General features: G+C 43.5%; 2 protein-coding genes across 2 annotated transcripts in view; one reads left to right on the top strand and one right to left on the bottom strand.

Annotated features, from left to right (window-relative positions):
- Positions 1–55: 55 nt before the first annotated feature.
- On the bottom strand, positions 56–9694 carry LOC311108255 (crooked neck-like protein 1). Its single transcript, XM_084150876.1, has 14 exons — positions 9535–9694; positions 8737–8889; positions 8478–8569; positions 8130–8288; positions 7770–7936; positions 4602–4780; positions 4331–4501; positions 4021–4212; positions 1893–1952; positions 1684–1764; positions 1347–1586; positions 1081–1182; positions 697–945; positions 56–583 (listed from the first exon to the last, which is right to left on the bottom strand). Exons 1-14 carry the CDS (start codon positions 9580–9582, stop codon positions 128–130), a joined length of 2349 nt encoding a protein of 782 aa, XP_084007002.1. The 5' UTR covers positions 9583–9694; the 3' UTR covers positions 56–127.
- Positions 9695–10180: 486 nt separating this feature from the next.
- Positions 10181–17340, top strand: part of cfap61 (cilia and flagella associated protein 61) — a gene marked incomplete at both ends in the record, with an annotated part of 30901 nt that continues 23741 nt past the window's right edge. Inside the window, 11 exons of the mRNA XM_084150875.1 lie at positions 10181–10323; positions 12152–12302; positions 12386–12462; positions 13026–13093; positions 13232–13352; positions 14718–14850; positions 15523–15723; positions 15852–15929; positions 16036–16163; positions 16926–16965; positions 17111–17250. Coding sequence (XP_084007001.1) covers positions 10181–10323; positions 12152–12302; positions 12386–12462; positions 13026–13093; positions 13232–13352; positions 14718–14850; positions 15523–15723; positions 15852–15929; positions 16036–16163; positions 16926–16965; positions 17111–17250 — 1280 coding nt within the window. The remainder of the gene's footprint in view (positions 10324–12151; positions 12303–12385; positions 12463–13025; positions 13094–13231; positions 13353–14717; positions 14851–15522; positions 15724–15851; positions 15930–16035; positions 16164–16925; positions 16966–17110; positions 17251–17340) is intronic.

The following is a 17340-nucleotide window of genomic DNA, read 5'->3' as shown; positions in this document are numbered from 1 at the left end:
TTACACTGTCATTGCACCACAGTAAATGAATGAAACAAATACTTTTTTTAAGCAATAGAAATTACCCAATGAAGTCCCCAACTTGTCCCAATTTTTCATTAGTAAAAAAAAAAGAATCCCAGACAAGCTAATCTTTCGCTGAGTCCTTATTGCTCTTCTTGGGCTGTTTCTCACCACCATCATTGTCACTGTCACTACTGCTGCTGCTGCTTCCACTACTGCTTTCATCAGAATCATCTCTGTCATCGTATGTGCTCTCTGGGTCTTTTTCAGGCACAGGATCACTGACCATAGGCTTTTCTGATGATGGTGATGCTGAGTCTTCTGTCATTTCTTTGTCTATACCTCTCTCCCCTCTTCCGTCTTCTTCTTCCACCATTTCTTTGCCCCTAACTTTCTCCACTCTACCTCTATCCACTCCTCCATTGTGTTCTTCCTCATCCTCTTCCTGCTCCTCCTCCTCTTCGTCTTCTTGTTGCTGCCTCTTCCACATCTTGGCCATGGCGAGCAGCTTGAGGTTGGGCTGGTTGGCTGCATCCTCAGGGAAGATGTAGTCGTAGTACTCCTCCCACCCTGCATCCGACTGATGCATCAAAATGAAAAGCCAATTAGCGATCAACCGAACCACGTGACATAAACAAGGGTAATGAATTGATGTTGGATTGGTATGATAAGGCCAAGAGAAACACTACTTACCCCATCCTCTGCCGTGAGCTTTCTCCTCTTCTTCACCTTTTCCGGCAGCAGTTTCTTCACCCTCTCCCTGGTCGTGTCTGAGCCAAACTCCTGCTCAAACTCCTTCCAAGACTCCAGCAGCATCAGACGCTCCTCCTTCTCCTCACAACTCCTCAGGCCCTTGTTGGCCTCCTCAAATATCCCCCTACACCTCTGCAGCCGGTCAGAGGTATCGATGGACAGCTCATACTGGGCATAGCTGATCCAGACCTGCAGGTAACACATTTAGCAAAATTACACAATGATCAAGTATTGTTTGATGAGTTGTTGAGCTACAGTGAGTGTTAGGCAGGTGAGTAATGTAGCATGGGACAGTCAGGTCAAGGTTAAAGGGACAGTTCTCACCTTGACGTGCTGTGTGCGCTGCAACAGTCTCTGGTAGAGGCCTCTGGTGTTGTCACACTCTTCCTGCTCCATTTCAAAGTCCATGTAGGACTTCCACAACACCTAAGATTTAAAAATATAACATTTGAAAGTAAAATACTTTTAGTTGTTTTCATTCGTTTCCACAACAATACTTTTCACGTGAAGAGTGTCTTCAGACATGCTAAAAGTGGAAAGCCAATACAGTGAGTAAATAAATGCCCTGGGTGAGTGTTTTTGAGCCCGACCTCTGGCATGTCCAGTCGTGGCTGTCCGATGGCCAGCTCGAAGATGGCCCGGGCCCTCTCTGTGTCTCCCAGGATGGTCTCCAGCTCAGAGAACTTGATCCAGGTGGTGCAGTTCTCTGGGGCAAACTCCAGGTACTTCTCATAGAGCTTCCTGCATCGGTCAAACTCTCTGAGCTGCAGCTCCAGTTCAATGTAGCCCTTGAACAGCTTGTTCTTTGGACATTTACCAATGGCTGTGCCCTGGGGAGAGGGAGAAGGCCACATTACAGAAAATATGTCAAGTTTGAAGTATCACAATGAAAAACAAATTATCAACAGCCATAAGTAGGGACCTTACCAAGCCTCGTCTGGCAGCTTGGAGGTTCTTCTGGCGTATTTCAAATTGGCCGTAGAGTAGCCACATCTTGGCAAACGTGAACTATGAGGAAGGAAATAAAGTAATAAGTATGATGATTTGTTGATTAATGTTTTTTTTGTTGCATATCAAATGTATTATTAAGCCCCATTTCAGAAAGAGAGGTGCCATTGACTGTAAACTGCCAATACCTTTTTGTGAGGGATGAGATCCAGACATGCCTGGTACACCTGCCTTGTTCTCTCTGGGTCCTGCCAATCAACACAATAAGCACTGAAATCCACAGGCATATGCACAATGTCACACTTAGCAATGTGAGAATCATAGCCAATAGGGATGTGCATCTTTCCCTTTCAAGACGATTCGATACGTATCTAGATACATGGGCTCCAATACGATACGTTTTAGTTTGAAACGATTCGGTGCTATTTGGTTTGATTAGAGAACGAATTGATGTGATTCGGTTCGATGCACTAACATTTGTTGCATAAACACATTCATTTTCCATTCTAAATTCATATCTGCTGCTGATGGAGCTCATGAGCTGGGCCTGTCTGAGCTGACTTCTCTGTCTGCGTGTCTCTGTGTGTGTAAATGATGTATGTCTATGGTGTATACTAGTATGTAGGCACCTGATCTGAGCCATAAGGGAGACTAAGCATCTACCACCCCACTACCACTATCAGCAACGTAGCCTGTGTTTTTTGTCCCCCCACTTTGGTTCTGAAATCACCATCACCCACTAATTTTTGCAGATTAAGTGTTTGAGCTTGTAATGTATCAATAATTACCATTTACAAATTAGCTATGACATAGCCACTGAAGGAGAGGATACATCAGTTGTCACAAAATATGAGGTACACTATATATACAAAAGTATGTGGACACCCCTTCAAAATAGTGGATTTGGCTATGTCAGCCACACCCATTGCTGACAGGTGTATAAAATCGAGCACACAGCCATGCAATCTCCATAGACAAACATTGGCATTAGAATGGCCTTACTGAAGAGCTCACTGACTTTCAACGTGGCACCATCATAGGATGCCACCTTTCCAACAAGTCAGTTCATAAAATTTCTGCCCTGGTAGAGCTGCCCCGGTCAACTGTAAGTGCTGTTATTGTGAAGTGGAAACGTCTAGGAGCAACAACGGCTCAGCCGCGAAGTGGTAGGCCACACAAGCTCACAGAACGGGACCGCCGAGTGCTGAAGCGTGTAGCATGTAAAAATCGTCTGTCATCGGTTGCAACACTCACTACCAAGTTCCAAACTGCCTCTGGAAACAACGTCAGCACAAGAACTGTTTGTCGGGAGCTTCATGAAAGGGGTTTCCATGGCCGAGCAGCCGTACACAAGCCAAAGATCACCATGAGCAATGCCAAGCGTCGGCTGGAGGGTGTAAATCTCGCCGCCATTGGACTCTGAAGCAGTGGAAATGCGCTCTCTGGAGTGATGAATCACGCTTCACCATCTGGCAGTCCGACGGACGAATCTGGGTTTGGTGGATGCTAGGAGAACGCTATCTGCCCAAATGCATAGTGCCAACTAAATATTGGTGGAGGAGGAATAATGGTCTGGGGCTGTTTTTCATGGTTTGGGCTAGGCCCCTTAGTTCCAGTGAAGGGAAATTGAAACGCTACAGAATACAATGACATTCTAGACGATTCTGTGCTTCCAATGTTGTGGCAACAGTTTGGGGAAGGCCCTTTCCTGTTTCAGCATGACAATGCCCCCGTGCACAAAGCGAGGTCCATACAGAAATGGTATGTCGAGATCGGTGTGGAAGAACTTGACTGGCCAGCACAGAGCCCTGACCTCAACCTTATCGAACACCTTCGGGATGAATTGGAACGCCGACTGCGAGCCAGTCCTAATCGCCCAACATCAGTGTCCGACCTCACTAATGCTCGTGGCTGAATGGAAGCAAATCCCAGCAGCAATGTTCCAACATCTAGTGGGAAGCCTTCCCAGAAGAGTGGAGGCTGTTATAGCAGCAAAGGGGGGACCACTCCATATTAATGCCCATGATTTTGGAATGAGATGTTCGACGAGCAGGTGTCCACATACTTTTGGTCATGTTGTGTATTTTCGGAAAGTAGAGAGAAAGTAATATGAGAAAAAAAATGTTAGTGAATCAGCGATTCGTAACGTTTGAATCGATTTTCTGACCGATGCATGCTACAATTGGATCGGTTTGGGGTCCGTGTACCGATGCAGTCGTATCTTAAACATTTGAATCGGGGACCGATGCGTACCGGTGAATCGTTACATCCCTAATAGCCATTATATAAACACACAGAGGTGCAATGCAGGCCTACCTGGACCTCCAGTTCTTCATATAGAGCGTAGTTTATCCACAGGTAAATGTATCTTCTCCAGTGCCTTTTCTCCTGTATAGGAGGGATGTTGGCGATGGCTCTCTCATAGACCTCCCTGGCAGTGTCAGGATCCGCATCGCTCTCCACCAGGCGTAGGTAATCAAACCATGCGTCATAATTGTGTGGGCTTGCCTATACAAGAAGCAAAACACAATCAAATAGAAAGCTATTAGTGGATAGAATATTGTGTTTTAATGGTTTATTTTTGGGTGAAATCTTTGCGAAACTTCACAGGTTTAATTGAATTTACCTTGACTTCCTCTTCATACTGAAATCTCCTCTTGCTGACGATGACGTCCTCAATTCCCCTCCGGTCTCCAAACTTCTTCTCAAACACGGTGTAGAACTTGAAGAGCTCCTGAGCCTGCTGCTTGGGGATTCTGTCCAGGGCGTATTTGTAGATGACTCGAACCCGCTCAAACTAAGAGACAAAGTTGTGTTGTTCTGTTGACCACAGTTGGAGAACAGTATAGATGTGTGGGAATAAAACTGACATGGTTCAAAGTGTCAGATTTACAAACCTCTTTCTGTTTCTCTTCAAATCTGGCGAAGGCCACAAAGAGCTTCTCATCAACATGCTCCTCGCCAAAGAACTCCACTGATCTTTCAAACACCTTCCTCCCATGGGCGATGTAGCCGTGCTTCTCTTCGAAACGGGCGTACTTGATCCAATTCTTCACGTCAGGGTGGACAATCACAAGTGCACTGGAGTTAAGGAGCTTTAAAAGAGAGGGATGCACTCTACAGGCATGATGACAATATGAAGGTAATATCACTACCATAGGTTGCAATGCATTATTACAAATGTAATCTGTTAGAATAAAACACCTGTTAATGAATAATGCATATATACAGTCAGCAACCACAACTCATTTGCCAATACATTGTAGTAAGCCATTGCTCTAAGCCAGGGGTGTCAAACTCATTTTAGCTCAGGGGCCACATGGAGGAAAATCTATTCCCAAGTGGGCCGGACCGGTAAAATCATGGTATATATAACTTTAAAACAACAACTTCAGATTGTTTTCTTTGTTTTAATACGATCAAAATAAAACATAAAGCTGGAGCCTGAGGACAGTGTGTCCAAAATAGTACAAGCACAACATCACTATTAATCATAAAACACCTCAAGTTTATTTGAAAATTCTAAAGAAAAAGAACACAAACACATAATGCCTCAGTGATTCACAGAACTGTTTCACAGATCACAGAACTATATCAGGGTGTCATTTCTCAGGCAGAAATGTAGATAAAAATAATGAAATCCTGTTCCCCAAACAAGTGCAAGAACCACAGAGTCAAGAATAGGTTAAATATACAAATAAAATAAAAACAATTAAAAACAATAGCACATCAACATAAAAACATATAAACATAAAGCTGGAGCCTGAGGACAGTGTGTCCAAAAGCACATCATCACTATTAATCACAAAACACCAAGTTATTTGAAAATTCTGAGGACAAACACACAAAGCCTTAGTGATTCACAGAAGTATATCACAGAACTATATCAGGGTGTCTCATGCAGCACTTTAAGTGGGGTTGCATAGTTTATTTGACTCCTGATACCTGGCATCTTTTAGCTTTCACCAGTGCATCAATATCAGGCGTCACATCCTGAGTGGCAGCCAACTTCAGGATGTGATTCAATTGCTTGTGCGTGAGCCTTGAGCGCAGCTTTGTTTTATTTATGCTCATTACAGAGAAATCTTGCTCACAAAGATATGTGGTTCCAAACATGCACAACAGTTTTGCAGCGAGGGCTGTCAAGTTGGGGTAACCTGGCAAGAGATTCTGATAAAATGTGTCCAAGCCAGCTGCGGCAAATTTGCCCTTCAAATCCGAGTCACACTGCAAGTCTATTATTTCAAGTTGGATGCTGACGGGCAGATCAGAGGGATTCACGGTGAATGGCGAGCAAAAAACTTTGAAGTCTTTCTCCAGTTCACCAAAAATCTGAAAGCGTTGCTCAAACTCCCGTAACAGTCCCGTTATTTTATCTTTGAACCGCTTCATGTCTGCCACATGTTGGGTCACGCACACATTTTTCAGACAGGGGAAGTGAGCTGCATCACCACCGGCGAGTTGCGTCTCCCACAATGACAGCTTCAACTTGAAAGAACGTATGCTGTCATAATACTGCGTGACAACTTTGTTGCGCCCTTGCAGCTGTTTGTTCAAGTTATTCAGGTGCTTTGTAACATCCACCATAAATGCAAGGTCCTGCATCCATTCTGCAGAATGAAATTCTAACACTGGTTTGCCCTTTTCTTCCATGAACTGTTCAATTTCTTCTCGTAAATCAAAGAAACGCCTCAGCACAGCACCTCGGCTTAACCATCTTACCTCAGTGTGGTATGGCAGGCCATAGATGTGGTCTTTCTCTCTGAGAAGGCTGTCAAACTGACGGTGATTCAGGCTTCTGGATCGGATGAAATTAACAGTTTGGATGACCACCTTCAGGACGTTATCCATCTTTAATGACTTGCAACACAAAGCCTCCTGGTGCAAAATACAGTGAAAAGTCCAAAAATCAAATCCTCCATTTGCAGATTGCACTTTCTCTCTGAACTTTGTCACAACGCCTGCTTTTTTCCCGATCATTGAGGGCGCACCATCTGTAGCCAGGCTGACAGCGCGGGACCAGTCCACTCCGACCCTGTCCAACGCGCCGACGAGTGCGGTGAAAATATCAGCTGCTGTCGTTGTATCTGTCATCGGCACCAACTCCACGAACTCCTCGGTGACGGTCAATGTGTCATCAACTCCGCGGATGAAAATGGCCAGTTGTGCAACATCTGTAATGTCCGTGCTTTCATCAATTGCAACCGAAAACGCAATAAATTACTTTACTTTTTGCTTCAACTGGCTGTCCAAATCCACTGAAAGATCGGAAATCCTGTCTGCAACTGTGTTTCTTGTCAGGCTGATATTTGCAAAAGCCTGGCGCTTTCAGGGCACACAATCTCCGCTGCCTTCATCATGCATGTTTTTACAAATTCACCCTCACTAAATGGTTTTGAAGCCACTGCGATTTCATTAGCAATGAGGTAGCTAGCTTTCACTGCAGCATCACTGATGTCTCGGCTGTGAGTAAACACAGACTGCTGTTTCTTCAGACCCGCCAACAGTTCATTCACCTTTTCTCTTCTCCGCTGTCCTTGAAAGTTGTCAAATTTGTCGGCATGAAGACTCACATAGTGGCGACAAAGGTTATATTCTTTCAGCACTGCAACATGCTGTGAACACACCAAACATACAGCTTTCCCATTCAATTATGTGAATAAATAGGAGGATTACCATTTTTCTTGGAACACTCTGCGTCCACTTTTCTTTTTTTTGACAGAGACATATTGGGGCAATGAGGGTGCCAAAGCACATAATGTTAAAAGTAGAAGCCGTAATAAATATCGCAGGCAAAACAAAGTAGCTCATCCGGACTGGCTGCACTTGCTTGACCTACTTGCTCTGCCCCGGTATAAACAGTTTGCTTGCTTAACACAATTGCTATTGCGCCATCCATTGGACACAATTGGAACAGCAGTTTATTTTATTGAAAAATTGCAGCGCATTTTTATACTTTACAAAATCATCTCGCGGGCCGGATTAAACCAGTTTGCGGGCATGATCCGGCCCGCGGGCCGGACGTTTGACACCCCTGCTCTAAGCACTTCCCATCAAAAGGATATATCTCTCATAGATGGAGCGGGCCTTGTCGACCTCCTTGTAGCGCAGCTCAAAGTTGATGTAGGAGTGCCAGGCTTGTTCCTCTGGTTCCCACTCTGTCCAGCGCTCAAACACCTGTCTGCAGCCAGCGATGTTGCCCAGCATCTCCTCCATGTAACTGTACTTGTACCTGAAAGAGGGAAAACAGCAAAAGAACAGATAAGCGACAACATTTTGCATATTGATGGTAGACTTAGCATTGCTTTAGTCATTATTCTGCAAATGTCTGATTCATTGATGATCAAAACAAGTGTGAGCACATCAATCTGATGATTTTTTTAGCCAGATATGCTCAGTTTAGGAGAGGTAAAGTTGTTCAGTACCAGAACTGGTTGACACGGGGCAAGATGGTGATGGCTCTGTCCCAGATGTTACGGGCGTGGTTCACCTGCCGGTTCTTCATCTCCATCTCTGCATACTTCAGCCACAGAGCTATGTTTCGGTGGTCTACATCCAGAGCACGCTCGTAAATAGAGCGAGCCCTATGGGGAAAAGTGTGAGAAAAAGGTCAGACAACAAGTATCCCAGTCAAAATCCATCTATAACATTCCCATCAGATTCCATGTACAACAAGTATCCCTGTCAAAATCCAGCTACATTCACATTAGACTCCATATATGTATGAATCACAATCATCAGCTTCACAGAGACATTGACATGCATTAACTTACCTCTGGACTTCTTTCAGGCTCTCCTCCCATTGTGCGTATTTTATCCAGTTGCTGATAACAGTACGATTCTTTCTGATGTTGTCTTCAAATCCCTATGAGTATGGAGTCGAGTCCAGTATGTATTTACTACTGTGTAACATTACTTCACAAGATTTGCAGACAATTGGGCATGTTGAAACTGGCAGGTTGGCAGACCAACAGAATATCAACAGCAAGACTGAAGTCTGAAGTGTAATGCATGTGTCACGTGGAGTCTTACCTTCCTCTTCTTCAACTTGTAATCGTTCAACTCCTCTTCATCAGTGATCTTCTGCTTGGGTGGCGGTGGAAGAAGCTCGAGCTCCCTCTCCTTTGCCTCCCTGAGCAACTGCTCAGCTGTGATTTGTACCTCTGCTGGAGCTTTGTTTTTCACCTTTACAGCACAAATTAAGACATTATTTTGGAAATGGAGGAAACTAGTTGATTGAAGACCATACTAGTTAGCTACATAGCTAGTACATGTTCCAAATGGAAACAGTTCGTCTAAGGCACTGCATCGCAGTGCTAGCTGTGCCACTAGAGATCCTGGTTCGAATCCAGGCTCTGTCATAGCCGACCTGGAGACCCATGGAGCGGCGCACAATTGGCCCAGTGTCGTCCAGGGTAGGGGAGGGAATGGCTGGCAGGGATGTAGCTCAGTTGGTAGAGCATGGTGTTTGTAACGCCAGAGTTGTGGGTTCGATTCCCACGGGGGGCCAGTATGAAAAATAAAATAAAAAATGTATGCACTCAATAACTGTAAGTCGCTCTGGATAAGAGCGTCTGCTAAATGACTAAAATGTATAAACTTTAAATAGCTAAGTATGTAGCTACAGTTGGGTCAGATTTCTCGATAGAATCATCTACATTAGTTAAACAAATAAAAAATTGCAGTTCTTACATAGCATGCTACCCGTTCGTTAGTTTAAAGTAGCTAGAAGTAATCTACATTCGTACCAAAACAAAGGACAAGTCTTGTTATGGTTAGCTACCTGGCTAGGCCATACAAGTTCGTTAGCTGTTTTGAAATTTTCGCTACCTTCGCCACTTTCGGTATCCTCTGTTTCCCTGCCGCAGTGGATGCCATTTTGCTTGGTTGTATGGTAGAGTCAATGAGAAATAACTATTACAACTGAATCATTAATACACGACGATTCGATCAGTTTTGAATATTTTCACAGCGCTCCGCCATGACACTTTCAAACATGCGCGGGTCAAACGTAACCTATGAACTGCAACCCTTCACCCCAACACGTCACCGAGCGTTGTGTTTCTATGGTTACACATCCCCATTAGCTGGAGCTAGCGTTAGTTTTACTTTATTTCTTAGTTTTAGTTGAATACAGGAGAACAAACAGTTATTGACACTTTATGTTTCAATAATGAGCTAGCTAAGCATGAAAGAGAAACCCTGATTTGCATCGTTGTTGCAAATTTGGAAGAATATATACGAGAACTTGAAAAATTATTGCTTCCACCAGGTGAGTTAGCGTTGATGTTAGGATAATTTGACAAGAATACTACAGGAGTGGACTCCAATGTGTAAATACTTGATATGATACCCTATAGCTAGTAATTGAATTATTACAGGAATGCATTTGTTGTGTTTTGGCAAATTTTGTATTGTCAAGCTATTTAAGTAGATTATTTTCTCGTTACCTTTTCTCTCCCAAAATCAGAGAAAGATGAGGACCATAACTTCCTCGGGTGGCAAAGTTGAGACTGTGTCTGTGAGGAGAACAGAGTCATCAGATGCACATGAGATCAATAGCCTGATCAGTCCTGCCACAGTAGCAGTATTTGGAAGAGTAAATGTCATTCATCTACTGTGAGTATGCATAGCCTTAATCATGTCTGCCAAATGCATGCAACAGATATTCACACTCAAGGTGGAAAATATTTGTTGTTACATCATTAGTTTAGTTTTATCATATCAGAATGCAGAATGCATAAACATGCACTTGTACAGACCCATATCCATCCTGCCCTGCCTTTCGAAAGTATTTGAAAGCCAAGTTAACAAACAGATCACCGACCATTTCGAATCCCACCGTACCTTCTCCGCTATGCAATCCGGTTTCCTAGCTGGTCATGGGTGCACTTCAGCCACGCTCAAGGTCCTAAACGATATTATAACCACGATCGATAATAGACAGTACTGTGCAGCCGTCTTCATCGACCTGGCCAAGGCTTTCGACTCTGTCAACCACCGCATTCTTATTGGCAGACTAAATAGCCTTGGTTTCTCAGATGACTGCCTCGCCTGGTTCACCAACTTCTTCTCAGATAGAGTTCAATGTGTCAAATCGGAGGGCCTGTTGTCTGGACCTATGGCAGTCTCTATGGGGGTGCCACAGGGTTCAATTCTTGGGCCGACTCTTTTCTCCGTGTATATCAATGATGTCGCTCTTGCTGCTGGTGACTCTCAGATCCACCTCTACGCAGACGACACCATTTTGTATACATCTGGCCCTTCATTGGACACTGTGTTAACAAACCTCCAAACGAGCTTCAATGCCATACAACACTCCTTCAGTAGCCTCCAACTGCTCTTAAACACTAGTAAAACTAAATGCATGCTCTTCAATCGAACGCTGCTGGCACCCGCCCACCCGACTAGAATCACTACTCTCGACGGGTCTGACCTAGAGTATGTGGACAACTACAAATACCTAGGTGTCTGGTTAGACTGTAAACTCTCCTTCCAGACTCACATTAAGAATCTCCAATCCAAAGTTAAATCTAGAATCGGCTTCCTATTTCGCAACAAAGCCTCCTTCACTCATGCTGCCAAACATGCCCTCGTAAAACTGACTATCCTACCGATCCTTGACTTCGGCGATGTCATTTACAAAATAGCCTCCAACACTCTACTCAGCAAATTGGATGTAGTCTATCACAGTGCCATCCGTTTAGTCTCCAAAGCCCCATACACTACCCACCACTGTGACCTGTACGCTCTTGTTGGCTGGTCCTCACTACATGTTCGTCGTCAAACCCACTGGCTCCAGGCCATCTATAAATCACTGCTAGGCAAATCCCCGCCTTATCTTAGCTCATTGGTCACCATAGCAGCACCCACCCGTGGTCTGCGCTCCAGCAGGTATATCTCACTGGTCATCCCCAAAGCCAACACCTCCTTTGGCCGCCATTCCTTCCAGTTCTCTGCTGCCAATGACTGGAACGAATTGCAAAAATCTCTGAAGCTGGAGACTCTTATCTCCCTCACTAACTTTAAGCATCAGTTGTCAGAGCACCTTACCGATCACTGCACCTGTACACAGCCCATCTGAAATTAGCCCACCCAACTACCTCATCCCTATATTGTTATTTATTTTGCTCTTTTGCACCCCAGTATCTCTATTTGCACATCATCTCTTGCACATCTATCATTCCAATGTTAATACTAATTGTAATTATTTTGCACTATAGCCTATTTATTGCCTTACCTCCATAACTTGCTACATTTGCACACACTGTATATATATTTTCTGTTGTATTTTTTGACTTTATGTTTTGTTTTACCCCATATGTAACTCTGTGTTGTTGTTTTTATCGCACTGCTTTGCTTTATATTGGCTAGGTCGCGGTTGTAAATGAGAACTGGACCACAACCATTTATCCTGGCCTCACTGTCAGTATGTTGGTATCCTCAGAGAGAAGGCCAATCTGGCAGTGACCCTGAGCAATGCAAAGAATGAGGTCTTGGCCCATGCTGCCTTCTCTGATCACCCCATTGGAGACATTGTGGATCAAGCTTGTTGGGAAGCATTCCTGCATGACAATTACAGCACTGAAAAATACACGGTTTGTATCAACTAAAAGAGAGACTATACTTGTTCTTGTTTTCTTTCCTCTGTGGGTTTAACTGTGTTTTCTTGTTACCACAGCCTCTGAACACACTCTTCCTGCACCTCTTCGTGGCACAGCCGATCTTCTCCATCGGGAGTGCCAACGAGATTGTAAGGTAGGGAGCACAAGAGGTTGGTGAGGGGAGTATGGCTCCCAATAATGGCTGGAATGGAGTGAAGGGAATGGTATCAAACACATGGAAACCATGTGTTTGATGTGTTTGACACCATTCCATTTATTCCATTCCAACCATTACAATGAGCATGTCCTCCCCAATTAAGGTGCCACCAGCCACCTGTGGTAAGGAGTTTATTAATGTTTTCAATGTATGCAATCAGCAAAAAACTGAGTGGCAAAGTGAGCAGCACTAACAAGTGATGGCATGGCATTGCTCATAATCATGTAACAACCCCTTTCATAACGCAGGCTCAAAAATATTACATGTTCAACTTTTCCATAATATAATAAGACCAGGTTTGAATCCTGTTTGTGGCAACTAGTGATACAGCAGTCTGCCATTCCTATACCACATATGCTTTTCCAATTTGATTCCACAGCCATTCCATCAAATTTCAGCATGAGAAATTAGATTCTCATGATGTGATATTGCATGCACTGTATGTTCTTGACAGGGTGATGGATTGTGCAATAAGAACAGTAAACATCTTCTTCTTACAGAACTGTGTTCAATGCTATCACAGAGCTGCAATACATCTGCTTGGTCACCCCAACTAGTCGATGTCTAGGTAAGTGTGTAGTCCTTTTATTATAGAATATTAAATACAAAATGTGTAATCGTATTAGTAAACCTTCATCGTCATGTATTACAAAATATATGATTCTAAAGGATTCACAGTATGCCCACTCCCACTGTGTGTTTTCAGAGCGTGCCCTGGTAAAGATATTTGAGCCCATGAAGAGTCTGAAGGATCCAGGGCCCCAGTGTTCAGCGTTTGTGTGCCACAGACACAACTATTGCCCAAGGCTGCATGTCCGCCGAGCCAGGTCCTCATAGTCATTTTAACACACCTGCGTTCTGTACCCATAGCACTTTTGCTTTATACTCTCAAATTTGATTTTGCAGTTCACAGTATGATAACTTACTTTTTGGAATTGATGTCTGGTGAGGACCTGCCTTACAACAGGCCTACAAGCCCTCAGTCCAGCCTTTCTCAGGCTATTGTGGACTGTCTGAGCACTGATGGAGGGATTGTGCATTCCTGGTGTAACTCGTGCAGTTGTTGTTGCCATCCTGTACCTGTCCTGCAGGTGTGATGTTCGGATGTTCTGATCCTGTGCAGGTGTTGTTACATGTGGTCTGCCACTGCGAGGACGATCAGCTGTCCGTCCTGTCTCCCTGTAGCGCTGTCTTAGGCGTCTCACAGTACGGACATTGCTATTTATTGCCCTGGCTACATCTGCAGGCCTCATGCCTCCTTGCAGCATGCCTAAGGCATGTTCACACAGATGAGCAGGGACCCTGGGCATCTTTCTTTTGGTGTTTTTCAGAGTCAGTAGAAAGGCCTCTTTTTAGTGTCCTAAGTTTTCAACTGTGACCTTAATTGCGTACTGTCTGTAAGCTGTTAGTGTCTTAACGACCGTTCCACAGGTGCATGTTCATTATTTTTTTATGGTTCATTGAACAAGCATGGGAAACAGTGTTTAAACCCTTTACAATAAAGATCTGTGAAGTGATTTGGATTTTTACGAATTATCTTTGAAAGACAGGGTCCTGAAAAAGGGCAGTTTCTTTTTTTGCTGAGTTATGTTATGTTATGCTATGTTATGCTATGTTATGAATTTGCAAAACGTATAATATGTTACGAATTAGCAAAAGGTACAATATGTTACGAATTTGCTAAATGTATGATATGTTATGAATTCTAGCTAGGTGTCTAGGTGGCTAACGTTAGCTAGCTGGGTTAAGGTTAGGGTTGTTTAGGAGTTAGGTTAAATGGTTAAGGTTTGGGTTAGGAGAAGGGTTAGCTAAAAGGGTTAGGGGAAGGGTTAGCTAACATGCTAAATAGTTGCAAAGTAGTTAAAAAGTAGAAAGTAGTTGAAAGTTGCTAATTAGCTAAAATGCTGAAATTGTCCATGATCAGATTCGAACAACCTTTAGGGGCGTTATACGCCCACCCATCCACCCCGACCAACCACCCTACTTTCATTTTTGCCTTAAGTAACCATCTGTGTTATGTAACCATACCAAACGTAACATATACTAATTTCAGTGTCCCGGATTTACATTTACTATGTTACGTCAAGTCTATGAGACCAGGCTGTTATTTCAAAACCTTCACACGTATTTCTATTCTGATGATCCTTGGGTTGCTCATCGCTTTCATCAAATGATTGAAGCTTCTGTTACAGGGTGGAGGATCATGACGACCTCACACACATCTTTGCGGAGCAGACAAAGGCCCTCACAGAATGCTATGGGCCTTACTTTCTGGTTGAACTCATCGAGGCTCAGGATGACGAAAATCATGCAGCTGTTTGTGAGGTCAGCTATGTTTACAGTTTTATTTCTTTGTTGTCATGAGAATATATTTATTTCTCCTTAATACATTCCAACTTCAGCCAAAACCACAGGAGAGGAAAAAACGTTAGCCCTTATGATTATTAAGCTATGGATCAAGTCAGCCATTTTGTTCTTTCTGATGTTGTCTTTGTCTCTGATCCACTATCAGAGAGTTAAGGCCATTTAAAATATAATAACATCGGTGCAGATGCTTTTGCCTGGTTCACAGAAATCCCGTTGGGGTCATTCCCCCGGGACTTAGAAGATGACAGATCTTTCCTCCCCTCCCTGCAACTCAAGCTGACACGTGTTCATGGCAGCATATGGTAGATGAGAGTTGACACTGCCAAAACAGGCTCTCACTGAACATATTGTGTCCAGACATCTGTAGCATTTTGGGGGTTTTGCCTGGATGTGTTCTCCATTCAGAGAACAAACAGCACAACACTTCCCAAGAGGGTTGTGCTATTCAGGCCTCTCTTCTTCTTAAGAGCTTTGTCAATTATTTACTTATTGCCTAGAACAAAATACTGTAATTGGTCAAGTTTGATAGTATGCACATGTATATTACTAGTGTTGATACACTTTATTTTAATTACAAATGGCTTTACAGTAAAATGACTGTGACTGTCTGTCTGTGTTCTGTCTTCACAGAATGAGGGAACTGCTGTGGGTTTCATCAGTGTGAGTGGTGACATCAACTTGAAGCTGCTCAACGAGTGCTTTGAGCTTGGGCCCTTCAACGGTCTGTATAAGTCCAGTCCAGAGGGCCTGACTGAGACTGCCCCTGAGCCAGAGGGAGAGGGGCCTCCAGGGGACACCAACACCATCAGCCCACAGGGTACCACTGGAGAGGTACAGTATGAGATGAATCTGACCCAGAAGGACCCATGTGTCCAAGATTAACGATACTGTAAGGGTATAACAGATATGCCATTGTTAGGCACAATGTGACATATTGGTGTGATTACATGAATTGCAAGGTATCATCACAGGACGTGGACCAGACAAAAGATTTGGATCAAGGTGGCGTTACAGCAATACCCAGTGAAGTATCAGAGGTAAACCAATTATGAATTCCTTATGGTATTTCCTTTATATCCACCTAGCTATAGGCGCTCCTTCATCGCCTATTGATATATTAACATTGTATTGTTCTCATTGCAGCCAGGGGACAGCCAGGCTTGTGCTGCAGAGCCTCAGGATTCAGAAATGACTCTGGAACCAAGAGTCTCACTAACACCCAATGCATTCTGTATTCAGTTATTTGTAATCAACAAGACATTTGAAATGAGGTAAGTTCAGGAGAAAGTCATAACTCAATATTTGTATTTATTTATTGAAAGCAGGAACTCCCCTCAATGTACTCGGAACATTTCATTACTCTAGGACCAATAAAATGTATTCAAAATAGGTTCTGAAGTTTCAATATAGTTGGTTCGTTAATGGGAAAATGTGTTTTAAAGAAATCACTTTTCTAAAAAGTTTCTGTTTTGGAGATAAGATGTTTTGATCAAACAGCGACGATAATTTGATTACTAAGTAATTAATTGATTAAGTAATTACCTAGTAATTATACTGCCATTGTTTGGATGAGAGTTTAACTAACTCATTTGAAAAAAGGGTTTGTATTTGGAAAAATAAAGAGGAAATAAATTCCCATTAATCGAAGGTGATCAAATGTAGTTTTGCTTTCTCCACTTCATGAATCTGTTGAAACAACCTTTCACTAGTCATGGCAGCCCTCCAGTGTGTATCCGTCTTTAGCTGTGTGATTGTTAGCTGGCTCCCGCTGGGTCTCTCTCTCTATCGCCTTACTGTCCAGCTGTTCTGGAATATGGAAGCCAGTTACTCCCCACCGAGAATGAGCATGTAATTAATGAGTATGGTGCTTAAAGTGACAGCAACTTGAAGGAGAGAAGTACTGAGATGTGCGGATTGCTTGGCCAGATTGCTTGGCCAGTTGTTCCACTGCTGTGATCTCCATGTTGGCTCTGATTAGAGCCTTGGCAGAGACACAGTTTCATTTAACTTCCCTCATTCATCTCCTCCTACAGATCGGTGGACTTCCTGCCCAATATATTTAAACTTTTCCCTGTAAGTACCCCTCTAATAAGTCTTATTACTAAACCATTTTTGACGGACATCCTATACTCATTGATTTCCTCATTGTGGAGGCTCTTTGAATCTGAGGTTACTGCATGTGATAAGCATGAAGCCAATCTCCTTGTTTCCTCAACAGGACCGTGATTTCTGCATCATCTCTGTGCCCAAGTTGGCCCCTGAGTTCCCCCTGCTCCAGAGCTTCCTCAGGGTGGTACCACACCACACCAGCAGTCTGCCCCAGGAGCTCTACATCTTCCACCGCTCTGGCCTGCTCAAGTGGGTATTAGTATAGTCCCCAACAGAACATTTCAATAGTTTTAGCCATTGACATACATATAAGGTTTTAGCATGCATGTATCTCATTAT

Source organism: Coregonus lavaretus (assembly GCF_964263955.1).
Source record: "Coregonus lavaretus genome assembly, chromosome: 33".
Lineage (NCBI taxonomy): Eukaryota > Metazoa > Chordata > Actinopteri > Salmoniformes > Salmonidae > Coregonus > Coregonus lavaretus.
This window is presented reverse-complemented; position numbering and strand designations above follow the sequence as displayed.

Bases quoted from the DNA above. Each gene is read 5' to 3' on its own strand.
- LOC311108255 (XM_084150876.1), bottom strand. From the start codon at position 9,582: ATGGCATCCACTGCGGCAGGGAAACAGAGGATACCGAAAGTGGCGAAG. The intron at 8,289-8,477 runs GTAAGTTAATGC...TTTTCCCCATAG, and splicing joins AGCCTGAAAGAAGTCCAGAG to GGCTCGCTCTATTTACGAGC. The intron at 584-696 runs GTAAGTAGTGTT...TTGATGCATCAG, and splicing joins AGCTCACGGCAGAGGATGGG to TCGGATGCAGGGTGGGAGGA.